General features: G+C 46.8%; 1 protein-coding gene across 2 annotated transcripts in view; it reads left to right on the top strand.

Moving 5' to 3' along the window:
• LOC130284759 (protein FEV-like) overlaps positions 1-7,874 on the top strand; it is a 21,036-nt gene extending 13,162 nt beyond the window's left edge. For both annotated transcript variants that reach the window (XM_056535476.1, XM_056535475.1), the window contains one exon: positions 7,003-7,874. In XM_056535476.1, coding sequence (XP_056391451.1) covers positions 7,003-7,538 — 536 coding nt within the window. In that variant the 3' untranslated portion in view covers positions 7,539-7,874. The remainder of the gene's footprint in view (positions 1-7,002) is intronic.
• Positions 7,875-17,500: the final 9,626 nt, after the last annotated feature.

Below are 17,500 nucleotides of genomic sequence, written 5' to 3'. Positions count from 1 at the left end.
TACACCAGGACACAGCACAGGTATATGGGGTCCGCACCTCACACCTTATAGGATCTGATACCACAGGACACAGCACAGGGATATGGGGTCCGCACCTCACACCTTATAGGATCTGATACCACAGGACACAGCACAGGGATATGGGGTCCGCACCTCACACCTTATAGGATCTGATACCACAGGACACAGCACAGGGATATGGGGTCCGCACCTCACACCTTATATTATCTGATACCACAGGACACAGCACAGGGATATGGGGTCCGCACCTCACACCTTATAGGATCTGATACCACAGGACACAGCACAGGGATATGGGGTCCGCACCTCACATCTTATAGGATCTGATACCACAGGACACAGCACAGGGATATGGGGTCCGCACCTCACACCTTATAGGATCTGATACCACAGGACACAGCACAGGGATATGGGGTCCGCACCTCACACCTTATAGGATCTGATACCACAGGACACAGCACAAGGATATGGGGTCCGCACCTCACACCTTATAGGATCTGGTACCACAGGACACAGCACAGGGATATGGGGTCCGCACCTCACACCTTATAGGATCTGATACCACAGGACACAGCACAGGGATATGGGGTCCGCACCTCACACCTTATAGGATCTGATACCACAGGACACAGCACAGGGATATGGGGTCCGCACCTCACATCTTACAGGATCTGATACCACAGGACACAGCACAGGGATATGGGGTCCGCACCTCACACCTTATAGGATCTGATACCACAGGACACAGCACAGGGATATGGGGTCCGCACCTCACACCTTATAGGATCTGATACCACAGGACACAGCACAGGGATATGGGGTCCGCACCTCACACCTTATAGGATCTGATACCACAGGACACAGCACAGGATATGGGGTCCGCACCTCACACCTTATAGGATCTGATACCACAGGACACAGCTCAGGGATATGGGGTCCGCACCTCACACCTTATAGGATCTGATACCACAGGACACAGCACAGGGATATGGGGTCCGCACCTCACACCTTATAGGATCTGATACCACAGGACACAGCACAGGGATATGGGGTCCGCACCTCACACCTTATAGGATCTGATACCACAGGACACAGCACAGGGATATGGGGTCCGCACCTCACACCTTATAGGATCTGATACCACAGGACACAGCACAGGGATATGGGGTCCGCACCTCACACCTTATAGGATCTGATACCACAGGACACAGCACAGGGATATGGGGTCCGCACCTCACACCTTATAGGATCTGATACCACAGGACACAGCACAGGGATATGGGGTCCGCACCTCACACCTTATAGGATCTGATACCACAGGACACAGCACAGGGATACGGGGTCCGCACCTCACACCTTATAGGATCTGATACCACAGGACACAGTACAGGGATATGGGGTCCGCACCTCACACCTTACAGGATCTGATACCACAGGACACAGCACAGGGATATGGGGTCCGCACCTCACACCTTATAGGATCTGATACCACAGGACACAGCACAGGGATATGGGGTCCGCACCTCAAACCTTATAGAATCTGATACCACAGGACACAGCACAGGGATATGGGGTCCGCACCTCACACCTTATAGGATCTGATACCACAGGACACAGCACAGGGATATGGGGTCCGCACCTCACACCTTATAGGATCTGATACCACAAGACACAGCACAGGGATATGGGGTCCGCACTTCACACCTTATAGGATCTGATACCACAGGACACAGCACAGGGATATGGGGTCCGCACCTCACACCTTATAGGATCTGATACCACAGGACACAGCACAGGGATATGGGGTCCGCACCTCACACCTTATAGAATCTAATACCACAGGACACAGCACAGGGATATGGGTCCGCACCTCACACCTTATAGGATCTGATACCACAGCACAGGGATATGGGGTCCGCACCTCACACCTTTATAGGATCTGATACCACAGGACACAGCACAGGGATATGGGGTCCGTACCTCACACCTTATAGGATCTGATACCACAGGACACAGCACAGGGATATGGGGTCCGCACCTCACACCTTATAGGATCTGATACCACAGGACAGAGCACAGGGATATGGGGTCCGCACCTCACACCTTATAGGATCTGATACCACAGGACACAGCACAGGGATATGGGGTCCGCACCTCACACCTTATAGGATCTGATACCACAGGACACAGCACAGGGATATGGGGTCCGCACCTCACATCTTATAGGATCTGATACCACAGGACACAGCACAGGGATATGGGGTCCGCACCTCACACCTTATAGGATCTGATACCACAGGACACAGCACAGGGATATGGGGTCCGCACCTCACACCTTATAGGATCTGATACCACAGGACACAGCACAGGGATATGGGGTCCGCACATCACACCTTATAGGATCTGATACCACAGGACACAGCACAGGGATATGGGGTCCGCACCTCACACCTTATAGGATCTGATACCACAGGACACAGCACAGGGATATGGGGTCCGCACCTCACACCTTATAGAATCTGATACCACAGGACACAGCACAGGGATATGGGGTCCGCACCTCACACCTTATAGGATCTGTTACCACAGGACACAGCACAGGATATGGGGTCCGCACCTCACACCTTATAGGATCTGATACCACAGGACACAGCACAGGGATATGGGGTCCACACCTCACACCTTATAGGATCTGATACCACAGGACACAGTACAGGGATATGGGGTCCACACCTCACACCTTATAGGATCTGATACCACAGGACACAGTACAGGGATATGGGGTCCGCACTTCACACCTTATAGGATCTGATACCACAGGACACAGCACAGGGATATGGGGTCCGCACCTCACACCTTATAGGATCTGATACCACAGGACACAGCACAGGGATATGGGGTCCGCACCTCACACCTTATAGGATCTGATACCACAGGACACAGCACAGGGATATGGGGTCCGCACCTCACACCTTATAGGATCTGATACCACAGGACACAGCACAGGGATATGGGGTCCGCACCTCACACCTTATAGGATCTGATACCACAGGACACAGCACAGGGATATGGGGTCCGCACCTCACACCTTATAGGATCTGATACCACAGGACACAGCACAGGATATGGGGTCCGCACCTCACACCTTATAGGATCTGATACCACAGGACACAGCACAGGATATGGGGTCCGCACCTCACACCTTATAGGATCTGATACCACAGGACACAGCACAGGGATATGGGGTCCGCACCTCACACCTTATAGGATCTGATACCACAGGACACAGCACAGGGATATGGGGTCCGCACCTCACACCTTATAGGATCTGATACCACAGGACACAGCACAGGGATATGGGGTCCGCACCTTATAGGATCTGATACCACAGGACACAGCACAGGGATATGGGGTCCGCACCTCACACCTTATAGGATCTGATACCACAGGACACAGCACAGGGATATGGGGTCCGCACCTCACACCTTATAGGATCTGATACCACAGGACACAGCACGGGAATATGGGGTCCGCACCTCACACCTTATAGAATCTGATACCACAGGACACAGTACAGGGATATGGGGTCTGCACCTCACACCTTATAGGATCTGATACCACAGGACACAGCACAGGGATATGGGGTCCGCACCTCACACCTTATAGGGTCTGATACCACAGGACACTGCACAGGGATATGGGGTCCGCACCTCACACCTTATAGGATCTGATACCACAGGACACAGCACAGGGATATGGGGTCCGCACCTCACACCTTATGGGATCTGATACCACAGGACACAGCACAGGGATATGGGGTCCGCACCTCACACCTTATAGGATCTGATACCACAGGACACAGCACAGGGATATGGGGTCCGCACCTCACACCTTATAGGATCTGATACCACAGGACACAGCACAGGGATATGGGGTCCGCACCTCACACCTTATAGGATCTGATACCACAGGACACAGCACAGTGATATGGGGTCCGCACCTCACACCTTATAGGATCTGATACCACAGGACACAGCACAGGGATATGGGGTCCGCACCTCACACCTTATAGGATCTGATACCACAGGACACAGCACAGGGATATGGGGTCCGCACCTTATAGGATCTGATACCACAGGACACAGCACAGGGATATGGGGTCCGCACCTCACACCTTATAGGATCTGATACCACAGGACACAGCACAGGGATATGGGGTCCGCACCTCACACCTTATAGGATCTGATACCACAGGACACAGCACGGGAATATGGGGTCCGCACCTTACACCTTATAGGATCTGATACCACAGGACACAGTACAGGGATATGGGGTCCGCACCTCACACCTTATAGGATCTGATACCACAGGACACAGCACAGGATATGGGGTCCGCACCTCACACCTTATAGGATCTGATACCACAGGACACAGCACAGGGATATGGGGTCCGCACCTTATAGGATCTGATACCACAGGACACAGCACAGGAATATGGGGTCCGCACCTCACACCTTATAGGATCTGATACCACAGGACACAGCACAGGGATATGGGGTCCGCACCTCACACCTTATAGGATCTGATACCACAGGACACAGCACAGGGATATGGGGTCCGCACCTCACACCTTATAGGATCTGATACCACAGGACACAGCACAGGGATATGGGGTCCGCACCTCACACCTTATAGGATCTGATACCACAGGACACAGCACAGGGATATGGGGTCCGCACCTCACACCTTATAGGATCTGATACCACAGGACACAGCACAGGGATATGGGGTCCGCACCTCACACCTTATAGGATCTGATACCACAGGAACAGTACAGGGATATGGGGTCCGCACCTCACACCTTATAGGATCTGATACCACAGGACACAGCACAGGGATATGGGGTCCGCACCTCACACCTTATAGGATCTGATACCACAGGACACAGCACAGGGATATGGGGTCCGCACCTCACACCTTATAGGAACTGATACCACAGGACACAGCACAGGGATATGGGGTCCGCACCTCACACCTTGTAGGATCTGATACCACAGGACACAGCACAGAGATATGGGGTCCGCACCTCACACCTTATAGGATCTGATACCACAGGACACAGCACAGGGATATGGGGTCCGCACCTCACACCTTATAGGATCTGATACCACAGGACACAGCACAGGGATATGGGGTCCGCACCTCACACCTTATAGGATCTGATACCACAGGACACAGCACAGGGATATGGGGTCCGCACCTCACACCTTATAGGATCTGATACCACAGGACACAGCACAGGGATATGGGGTCCGCACCTCACACCTTATAGGATCTGATACCACAGGAACAGTACAGGGATATGGGGTCCGCACCTCACACCTTATAGGATCTGATACCACAGGACACAGCACAGGGATATGGGGTCCGCACCTCACACCTTATAGGAACTGATACCACAGGACACAGCACAGGGATATGGGGTCCGCACCTCACACCTTATAGGATCTGATACCACAGGACACAGCACAGAGATATGGGGTCCGCACCTCACACCTTATAGGATCTGATACCACAGGACACAGCACAGGGATATGGGGTCCGCACCTCACACCTTATAGGATCTGATACCACAGGACACAGCACAGGGATATGGGGTCCGCACCTCACACCATATAGGATCTGATACCACAGGACACAGCACAGGGATATGGGGTCCGCACCTCACACCTTATAGGATCTGATACCACAGGACACAGCACAGAGATATGGGGTCCGCACCTCACACCTTATAGGATCTGATACCACAGGACACAGCACAGAGATATGGGGTCCGCACCTCACACCTTATAGGATCTGATACCACAGGACACAGCACAGGGATATGGGGTCCGCACCTCACACCTTATAGGAACTGATACCACAGGACACAGCACAGGGATATGGGGTCCGCACCTCACACCTTATAGGATCTGATACCACAGGACACAGCACAGAGATATGGGGTCCGCACCTCACACCTTATAGGATCTGATACCACAGGACACAGCACAGGGATATGGGGTCCGCACCTCACACCTTATAGGATCTGATACCACAGGACACAGCACAGGGATATGGGGTCCGCACCTCACACCTTATAGGATCTGATACCACAGGACACAGCACAGGGATATGGGGTCCGCACCTCACACCTTATAGGATCTGATACCACAGGACACAGCACAGGGATATGGGGTCCGCACCTCGCTCCATAGTGGTATTAGTAAAATGCTTTATAGTTGTATAGCATTATTAATGTGTTATATTGTAATATTAAATCACACTATGACAGTGTTGCTTATCCAGGGCGCCTCCATCTGTTACAAAACTACAACTCCCAGCATGCACAGACAACCAAAGGCTGGAGGCACCCTGGTTGGGTTACTGCACTATAGTTCTGTTTATATGATAGAATTATTGCTGCTTCAGATGTTATATAGAAGTATAATCTATAATCTATGATGAAGATCATCTGATGCGTTCTCCATATCAGTTCAGTTATTATAACACAAAAGAAAAATAAATAATAATTAAAAAAAATCAGTTAAGATAAATTTAGATTTTCTTTATTATTATTCCGATTAAAAAAAATACAACAATAATAATAAAGTAATAATTATAATAATAATCAGTTAAGATAAATTTAGATTTCCTTCTTTTATATTTATGATCTGATTTAAAAAAGTTATAATAACTAAAATAAAAATAAAAACAATAATAGTTAAAATAATACAATAATAAAAATAATAAAATAATCAATAAAATAAATAAGATAAAATAAATAATCAGTTAAGAAAAATAAAAATGATAGTAGACAGCTAAGCTAAATTTAGATTTCCTCCACTGAATCTTCCGATCTGATCCATGTGTTTTCCATTGGAGACGGTTGTCCCCTTTATGACCGGGCCCTCTGACCTCTACGTCTTGTGTCTCCTCCAGGCAGTGGGCAGATCCAGCTATGGCAGTTCCTCCTGGAGCTCCTGTCCGATCACTCCAACGCCAACTGCATCGCCTGGGAAGGCACCAATGGAGAATTCAAGCTGACCGATCCCGATGAGGTCGCCCGACGCTGGGGAGAGAGGAAAAGCAAACCCAACATGAACTACGACAAGCTGAGCCGCGCCCTGCGCTATTACTACGACAAGAACATCATGGCCAAGGTCCATGGCAAGAGATACGCCTACAAGTTTGACTTCCATGGCTTGGCCCAGGTGTGCCAGTCTGCGCCCAGCACTGAACAGTCTCTCTACAAGTTCCAGTGCAATCTCCCGCACTTACCGTTCCCCGGCCTCTCCAAGCTGAACCTCATGACCTCCGGGGTCTCTCCCGCTGGATTCTCTTACTGGCCCGGGACCCCCTCAGCCCTGTACCCCAGTCATAGCCTCCAGTCCGCTCCTGGTGGATTTGGCGCAGTGTCCACCCCTCATCTTAGCTCCATGAACAGTGTGGGCAACATGAGTGCACATTACCATTAACTCCTTGTATGCCAGATACTGGGAAGGACTGGGCCATCTCCCAGAATATTTGTGAATAAGAGCACAGGTCACTAGTGAGTTCATGTTGTATCGGTCACTGGCAGCGGCTATAGGAGATCTGTCAGGTCTGTATCTGGGAGCGGCTCAGGACACAGGGGAAGGGGCTGAGCTCAGTGATGTCTAAGATTTCACCCAGAATATTCATGGATAAAGCTTTGTCTACTGCCAGGACACCGTGAGGAAACCTGTGAGTCCTGATCTCTGCATCCGCTCATAGAGAAAGCCTGTGAGTCCTGATCTCTGCACCCGCTCATAGAGAAAGCCTGTGAGTCCTGATCTCTGCACCCGCTCATAGAGAAAGCCTGTGAGTCCTGATCTCTGCACCTGCTCAAAGAGAGAGCCTGTGAGTCCTGATCTCTGCACCCGCTCATAGAGAAAGCCTGTGAGTCCTGATCTCTGCACCTGCTCAAAGAGAGAGCCTGTGAGTCCTGATCTCTGCACCCGCTCATAGAGAAAGCCTGTGAGTCATGAGTCTCCGCCCACTCATAGAGAAAGCTTGTGAGTCATCAGTCTCCTCCCACGTATAGAGAAAGCCTGTGAGTCATGAGTCTCCGCCCACTCATAGAGAAAGTCGAGGAGTTATGAGTCTCCACCCATTTATAGAGAAAGCCTGTGAGTCATCAGTCTCCTCCCACTCAGATAAATCCTGTGAGTCATGAGTCTCCGCCCACTCAGCGAAATCTTGTGAGTCATGAGTCTCCGCCCACTCATAGAGAGCCTGTAAGTCATGAGTCTCCCCCAACTCATAGAGAAAACCTGTGAGTCATGAGTCTCCACCCATTTACAGAGAAATCCGTCAGAAAGCCAGAGTCCTGCTTACTCTATGTAAGTGGAGAAATCATGGCTCACAGGCTTTGTCTATGAGTGGGCGTAGACTCATGACTCACAGACTCTCTATGAGTGGGCGGAGACTCATGACTCACAGACTCTCTATGAGTGGGCGTAGACTCATGACTCACAGACCCTCTATGAGTGGGCGTAGACTCATGACTCACAGACTCTCTATGAGTGGGCGTAGACTCATGATTCACAGACCCTCTATGAGTGGGCGGAGACTCATGACTCACAGACTCTCTATGAGTGGGCGTAGACTCATGACTCACAGACTCTCTATGAGTGGGCGTAGACTCATGACTCACAGACTCTCTATGAGTGGGCGGAGACCTATGACTCACAGACTCTCTATGAGTGGGCGTAGACTCATGACTCACAGACTCTCTCTATTAGTGGGCGGAGACTTATGACTCAGGCTTTCTCTATGAGTGGGCGTAGACTCATAACTCACAGACTCTCTATGAGTGGGCGTAAACTCATGACTCACAGACTCTCTATGAGTGGGCGGAGACTTATGACTCACAGGCTTTGTCTATGAGTGGGCGGAGACTCATGACTCACAGACTCTCTCTATTAGTGGGCGTAGACTTATGACTCAGGCTTTCTCTATGAGGGGGCGTAGACTTATAATTCACAGACTTCTCTATGAGTGGGCGGAGACTCATGACTCACAGACTTTCTCTATTAGTGGGTGGTGACTTATGACTCACAGGCTTTCTCTATAAGTGGGCATAGACTTATGACTCACAGGCTTTGTCTATGAGTGGGCGGAGACTTATGACTCACAGACTTCTCTATGAGTGGGCGGAGACTCATGAATCACAGACTTTCTCTATTAGTGGGTGGTGACTTATGACTCACAGGCTTTGTCTATAAGTGGGCGGAGACTTATGACTCAGGCTTTCTCTATAAGTGGGCGGAGACTCATGACTCACAGACTCTCTCTATTAGTGGGCGGAGACTTATGACTCAGGCTTTCTCTATAAGTGGGCGGAGACTCATGACTCACAGACTCTCTCTATTAGTGGGCGGAGACTTATGACTCAGGCTTTCTCTATAAGTGGGCGGAGACTCATGACTCACAGGCTTTCTCTATGGGTCAGTACTCAGGAACACCATTCCCATTAGCAGGAGCAGACCTTGAGTGGAAATCTTGGGTGAGTTCCCAAACTTTTTTCCCTTAGGACTTGACCCCTGTTAGTACTGAATTCCTCCACTGAGAACCATTATCCTCAGCCCCTGCGCCTCCTCTATTCTCGCTCAGATATAAACCTGACAAAAAGTCTTGTTAATAAAATAATGTACAGAATGACAGTGAATACGGACTGTATATAGACCCTGATATAAGGCTCGGGTCCTTTAGTCATTTCACATTGTATTATATTGGGTGTATAGACAGATTGCTGATGTATCTTATGGAATGTTTCAGCTTGGAGAGAGGCTATAAATGTTTTTATTGTATTATTTAAAGCTAAATTACTGTATAATAAAAACAATCGTCCAATATGCTTTGTGCTTCGTATAATCTATCCTACGAAAATCCCTGACGACCCCAAAAACATTCACATTATCAGGTGGAATAATCAAATATTTAATGATATTGCACAAAAAATATTAAATATTATACATATTATCGCACAAAATATAAAATTCATATCAAACCCATATAAAAAAATAAACACAATTGGAGAAATAGTCAAAGCCTTGTGTTATTAGGGCTCTTTATTTTGTGCCTCATTTTCAGAAGTGTGTTTGGGCTTTTGCAAATTTGGGGCAAATAGGACAAATTGTTAATAATTTATTACCAGGCATACTTGTGCACCAGAAAGTGGTGCTAAACCTTTAAAAATAGGGTGTTAATAGCACAAAAAGCTTAAAGGGGTACTCCACTGCTCAGAGTTTGGAACAAACTGTTTCGAACGCTGGAGCCGGCGCCGGGAGCTCGTGACGCCATCGCCCCGGCCCCTCGTGACGTTACGCCCCGCCCCCTCAATGCAAGTCTATGGAAGAGCTGGAGATACAGAGTTTGGATAAGGGATACGTTTTGTTGTCCTGGATTTCACTCCTTTTAACCCCTTAAGGACTCAGCCCATTTTGGCCTTAAGGACTCAGACAATTTAATTTTTACGTTTTCATTTTTTCCTCCTCGCCTTCTAAAAATCATAACTCTTTTATATTTCCATCCACAGACTAGTATGAGGGCTTGTTTTTTGCGCGACCAGTTGTCCTTTGTAATGACATCACTCATTATATCATAAAATGTATGGCGCAACCAAAAAACACTATTTTTGTGGGGAAATTAAAACAAAAAACGCAATTTTGCTAATTTTGGAAGGTTTTGTTTTCACGCCGTACAATTTCTGGTAAAAATGACGTGTGTTCTTTATTCTGAGGGTCAATACGATTAAAATGATACCCATTATTATATACTTTTATATTATTGTTGCGCTTAAAAAAAATCACAAACTTTTTAACCAATCCCTTTATTTTGATGACCTATAACTTTTTAATTTTTCCGTATAAGCGGCGGTATGGGGGCTAATTTTTTGCGCCATGATCTGTACTTTTTTTTGATACCACATTTGCATATAAAAAACTTTTAATACATTTTTTATAATTTTTTTTTTAATAAAATGTATTAAAAATGTAGGAATTTTGGACTTTTTAAATTTTTTTTCGTTCACGCCGTTCACCGTATGGGATCATTAACATTTTATTTTAATAGTTCGGACATTTACGCATGCGGCGATACCAAATATGTCTATAAAAAATGTTTTTTACGCTTTTTGGGGGTAAAATAGGAAAAAACGGACGTTTTACTTTTTTATTGGGGGAGGGGATTTTTCACTTTTTTTTTACTTTTACTTTTACATTTTTTTACATTTTACATCACAGACCAGAGCAGGAGACGCCGGGAGCCGGACAGAGGCAGGTGAGGGGACCTCCGTGCGGCGTTCTGAATGATCGGATCCCCGCAGCAGCGCTGCGGGCGGTCCGATCGTTCATTTTAATCGCGAACTGCCGCAGATGCCGGGATCTGTATTGATCCCGGCACCTGAGGGGTTAATGGCGGACGCCCGCGAGATCGCGGGCGTCGGCCATTGCCGGCGGGTCCCTGGCTGCGATCAGCAGCCGGGATCAGCCGCGCATGACACGGGCATCGCTCCGATGCCCGCGGTTATGCTTAGGACGTAAATGTACGTCCTGGTGCGTTAAGTACCACCTCACCAGGACGTACATTTACGTCCTGCGTCCTTAAGGGGTTAAAGGGGTACTCCCGTGGTAAACTTTTTTTTAATCAATTTATTTTTTTTATCAACTGGTGCCAGAAAGTTAAACAGATTCGTAAATTACTTCTATTTAAAAATCTTTATCCTTCCAGTACTTTTTAGGGGCTGTATATTACAGAGAAAATGCCTTACTTTTTGGATTTCTCTTCTGTCACGACCACAGTGTTCTCTGCTGACCTCTTCTGTCCATTTTAGGAATTGACCAGAGCAGCATATGTTTGCTATGGGGATTTTCTCCAGCTCTGGACAATTCCTAAAATTGACAGCAGAGGTCAGCAGAGAGCACTGTGGTCATGACAGAAGAGAAATCAAAAAAACAAAAGCATTTCCTCTGTAGTATACAGCCCCTAAAAAGTACTGGAAGGATTAAGATGTTTTTAAATAGAAGTAATTTACAAATCTGTTTAACTTTCTGGCACCAGTTGATTTTAAAAAAAAGTTTTCCACAGGAGTACCTCTTTACCCTTTGGACCCAGGACGTCCCCAGACGCCGGGCCGAAATCGGAAGCGGGCAAACGCCGCTGGGGGCCATGTAGGCCCCCCATGTCGGCGATCGTCGCAAATCACGAGGGAAATCGCCCCTGCGATTTGCGGCGTTACCGGGCTGATTGGGTCTCTGGGACCCGACCGCCCGGTAATTTTGCATGATCCCGGTTGTCACAGACAGCCAGCACCATGCTGGAGGCTAGGAGCGAGGTGGCAAGCCTGCCACCTCCTCCTATCCCCTGCGATTCCTAACCGACCAATCGCAGGGGGGGGGGGGTTACTTCCTATTTTGTGCAGCCCACTGTTCCAAAGATGTGACAGACACCAGTGGGGGGGGGGGGGGTAAATGCTCACTGTACCCCTTGTTACGTTCCTCAAGGGGTCTAGTTTCCAAAATGGTATGCCATGTGTTTTTTTTTTTTTGCTGTCCTGGCACCATAGGGGCTTCCTAAATGCGACATACCCCCCGAGCAAAATTTGCTCTCCAAAAGCCAAATGTGACTCCTTCACTTCTGAGCATTGTAGTTCACCCGTAGTGCACTTCAGGTCAACTTATGGGGTACCTTCATACTCAGAAGAGATGGGGTTACAAATTTTGGGGGGTCTTTTCTGCTATTAACCCTTGCAAAAAAGTGAAATTTGGGGGGAAACACACATTTTAGTGACATTTTTTTTTACATATGCAAAAGTCGTGAAACGTGTGGGATATTAAGGCTCACTTTATTCCTTGTTACGTTCCTCAAGGGGTCTAGTTTACTAAATGGTATGCCATGTGTTTTTTTTTTTTTTTACTGTTTTGGCACCATAGGGGCTTCCTAAATGCAACATGCCCCCCAAAAAACATTTCAGAAAAACGTACTCTCCAAAATCCCCTTGTCGCTCGTTTGCTTCTGAGCCCTCTACTGCGCCCGCCGAACACTTTACATAGACATATGAGGTATGTGCTTACTCGAGAGAAATTGGGCTACAAATACAAGTATACATTTTCTCCATTTACCGCTTGCAAAAATAAAAAATTGGGTCTACAAGAGCATGCGAGTGTAAAAAATTGAAGATTGTGAATTTTCTCCTTCACTTTGCTTCTATTCCTGTGAAACACCTAAAGGGTTAAAATGCTGAGTTTGAAAATTTTGTGAAAAATTGGAAAATTGCTGCTGAACTTGGAAGCCCTCTGGTGTCTTCCAAAAGTAAAATCACGTCAATTTTATGATGCAAACATAACGTAGACATATTGTATATGTGAATCAAAATTTTTTTTATTTGGAATATCCATTTTCCTTACAAGCAGAGAGCTTCAGAGTTAGAAAAATGCTATTTTTTCATCAAATTTTGGGATTTTTCACCAAGAAAGGATGCAAGTTACCACAAAAATTTACCACTATGTTAAAGTAGAATATGTCACGAAAAAACACAATCTCGGAATCAGAATGATAAGTAAAAGCATTCCAGAGTTATTAATGTTTAAACTGACAGTGGTCAGATGTGCAAAAAATGGCCGGGTCCTAAGGTGTAAAATGGCTGGGTCCTTAAGGGGTTAAATATCCTTGACCCTGGCATAGAAAGGCGCTCATTACATCGTTTGCAAGGACTCCGCACTGGCATAATAAATCCAACAATGGTAAAGCATAAAGCAGAACGCCAGGACCCCGCACTGGCAATTTATCTGACTCTTACCGGTATTTTAGTTGCAGCCAGGACCCCGCAAGACCGATCCTCTTAACTTGAATAGATGGACAAAGATATGAAGTCCCTGGAGCAGTAAGAAGGACTGAAAAAAAAGTGTGTGTGTGTGTGGGATATTGAAAGAATTTAGCGCCATTTCATTGTTTTAGCTGCACCAAATTTAATTGAAATGTGGTGCACACTATTAGCACCACATATTCAGATATTTAGAACCTGATTTAGTGATCTGCTAGTCAATTAAAAAAATAAAAAATAAAAAAAAAATATTCATTTTAGATGGGCGGTCCTAGGGAGAGTAACCCTTCTGTGCTGCTGTGGGGACCATGAGGAAATCCTTGATATTTTTGCAGGGGGTTATAGAGCCATCTAGTGGTGCAATAGTGTTATTACATTTATGAATTGGTGACATATAGATGGTTTTTGTATCCAACAGTTTTTATTGTTTTACTTTATGTTTTGGCACCTGACACTTTCCTAATAATACAATTAATTACCTGCTGGTATAGTGACGGTCTGGTTATTTCTATATGTATATATATATATATATATATATATATATATATATATATATATGAAAGTAGAGCCAGTTTGCATATCCAGTTTATACAATTATTGTGTAGTAACTTGTGTATCTACCTGCCTCAATCATTGCTTTTTTGCAGGTGACGTGTTTTTGTCTCACAATTTTTATTTCAATGCAGCTTTCAAATTTGCGTTGTAAAAATCTCCCGAGAAAGATGTCACGTGACTGCACCTAACACTTCTGCTGAATCCAGATGAAGCAAAATTCAGGTGATTTATTATTTTGTGCGCAATTTCTTATATTAGACACAGACCCCCCCCCCCCCGCCAGATAAATTCACAAATGTGACGAAAAAATTGCCTGAATTTTTATGTTAATATAAATCCTCCCCTATGTGTGAGCCCAGCACCACACTCTGCCCTACACTCTGCCCTACACTCAGCCCTACACCCAGCCCTACACCCAGCCCTACACCCAGCCCTACACCCAGCCCTACACCCAGCCCTACACTCTGCCCTACACTCAACCCTACACTCAACCCTACACTCAGCACCACACCCAGCCCTACACCCAGCCCTACCTTCAACCCTACACTCAGCCCTACACCCAACCCTACACTCAGACCCACACCCAGCCCTACACCCAGCCCTACCTTCAACCCTACACTCAGCCCTACACCCAACCCTACACTCAGCCCCACACCCAGCCCTACACCCAGCCCTACCTTCAACCCTACACTCAGCCCTACACCCAACCCTACACTCAGCCCTACACCCAGCCCTACACTCAACCCTACACTCAACCCTACACTCAACCCTACACTCAGCCCTTCACTCAGCCCTACACCAGAACATTTTCAGCAGGACTTCCAGAATCCAAGCCAAGTGCAGTGCCCACAAGGAGGATAGTGGGGGAGTAGTTCAGAGGAGCTGTGGGGTAGTATTCCCTCTAATAAATACTCTTGTGTGATCACTATAGCTTTGTTGCTGGCTGACCCTGTATGTCCCCCTGTAGACGTGTAAGCCACGCAACCCTGACTCCAGCCAGAAGCCTACAAAGAGTTTAGTGGGAGCAGAAGGGTCCTTGTACAGCTTTTCTCTCTTCTGGCTAGACTATTCTTTCTCTAGGAGCAGGAACAGAATGGACTGGAGATGGTTCTTGGGTAAAACCCAACTCCTAAATGCCCAGAGCTGAATTGATTTGAGGGTTATCTGTCAGAGCTGGGGCTATGCTAACTTGCTGCACAGCAGGGTAATACACTGGCTAGATACTAACACTTCTTGGGCCAGACTAACTTTAGACTGATTCCAGCCCTCTGGGGAGAGAGCTTTGGAGGGTTGAACACTTGGGAGACGACTCCTGTCTGAGGGAAGGTCATGTGACCCAAACCCCATGCATCTTTTACATGCCATCCCCCAGTGGGAGCAGTACAGAGAAATTTAACTCTTGCACGTCCTAATACCTCAGTGAATGCAGGTCTAGCAGTGTAACAGACAGTGGCCCTGATTTACTAAGACTGTTGTGTAGGTTTCTTTGTGGGTTTTAATTCCCTACAATTTTTTTTCCACGGTATTTACTAAGGTTTCCCTACATTTTGCACTTTTCCCTACATTTTGCTTTTTTTTTTTACACATGTTCTGATCTGTTGGGTTTTCCTCGGCTGAAATCCACCACATTTTATGTGGAAACCTTAGTAAATATGTTGGGTTTTTGTGAAAATGTCAGGAACACGCCCCTTTTCTCTGAACACGCCCCCTTTCCCAACGGCCACACCTATTTTTTGTGGGTTTTCTCAGTAAAATGGTTTTTCTCAATTCTTGCGCAAATTCTGGCACATGTCGGGTTTGCAATAGTAAATGAGGGCCAGTTTGTCAGATTATACAATACAAGTAAAGCTTGCAATACCCAGACAGGATTCAGTTATTTGGAGACACTGCATACCGACAACCAATAGACTACAGCAGCTGGGAGATGGGTACTGGGACACTGCACAGGGGTAAGATGATGGCTGAGAAACAGTTTCAGATTCTTTTTTTTTTGCCATATAAATGTGGTTTATAGGAAGATGGGCAGTAGGATATTCTAGAGCAGTGGTCTTCAACCTGCGGACCTCCAGATGTTGCAAAACTACAACTCCCAGCATACCCGGACAGCCGTTGGCTGTCCGGGCATGCTGGGAGTTGTAGTTTTGCAACATCTGGAGGTCTGCAGGTTGAAGACCACTGTTCTAGAGCATAGTTATCAATGCATTTGAACCAGTTTGTGAAGAGAATAAAGCGGGGTTAAGCGGTGACCCCGCGTCATATCGGGTTGGTCCCAGTGGCTAACGGTAGCCGGGACCTGTGGCTAATGTCAGGTATCAACCCTTTAGATGCAGCGTTCAAAGTTGATTAGTGTTGAGCGGCATAGGCCATATTCGAATTCGCGAATATTCGCGAATATATGGACGAATATTCGTCATATATTCGCGAATATTCGCATATTCGTTATATTCTCGTTTTATTTTCGCGCATGCGAAAATACGCATATGCGAAAATTAGCATATGCGAATTTTCGCTCGCCAGTCTCACACAGTAGTATTAGAGCCTTCTTTACACCACACAAGCTGGAAGCAGAGAGGGGTGATCACTGTGATGTGTACTGTGAAGAAAAAAATAAACGAATATTCGTAATTACGAATATATAGCGCTATATTCGCGAAATTCGCGAATTCGCGAATATGCGATATTCGCGAATAATATTCGAATTGTGAATATTCGCGAGCAACACTAAAGTTGATGTAAAATGTAAAAAAATACATCCCGGCAGCTCAGTCGGGCTAATCGGGACTGCAGTGTCGTGATCAGCTGAGGACACACGAGGAGGGTCCCTACCTTCCTCCTCAGTGTCCGATCGGCAATTGATTGTTCCAAGCCTAAGATCCAAGCTTGAGCAATTGACCACCAAAAACATTATCAATGCAATGCTATAGCATAGGATTGATCAGTGCCTGCAATCAATGTACTGCATGCATGTTATAGGTCCCTATGGGAGCTATAACACTAAAAAAAAAAAGTGGAAAAAAAAGTTAATAAAGATGATTTAAC

This window comes from Hyla sarda, chromosome 8 (genome assembly GCF_029499605.1).
Source record: "Hyla sarda isolate aHylSar1 chromosome 8, aHylSar1.hap1, whole genome shotgun sequence".
NCBI lineage: Eukaryota > Metazoa > Chordata > Amphibia > Anura > Hylidae > Hyla > Hyla sarda.
The sequence above is the reverse complement of the archived record's forward strand: the minus strand, read 5'-3'. Positions and strand labels throughout refer to the sequence as shown.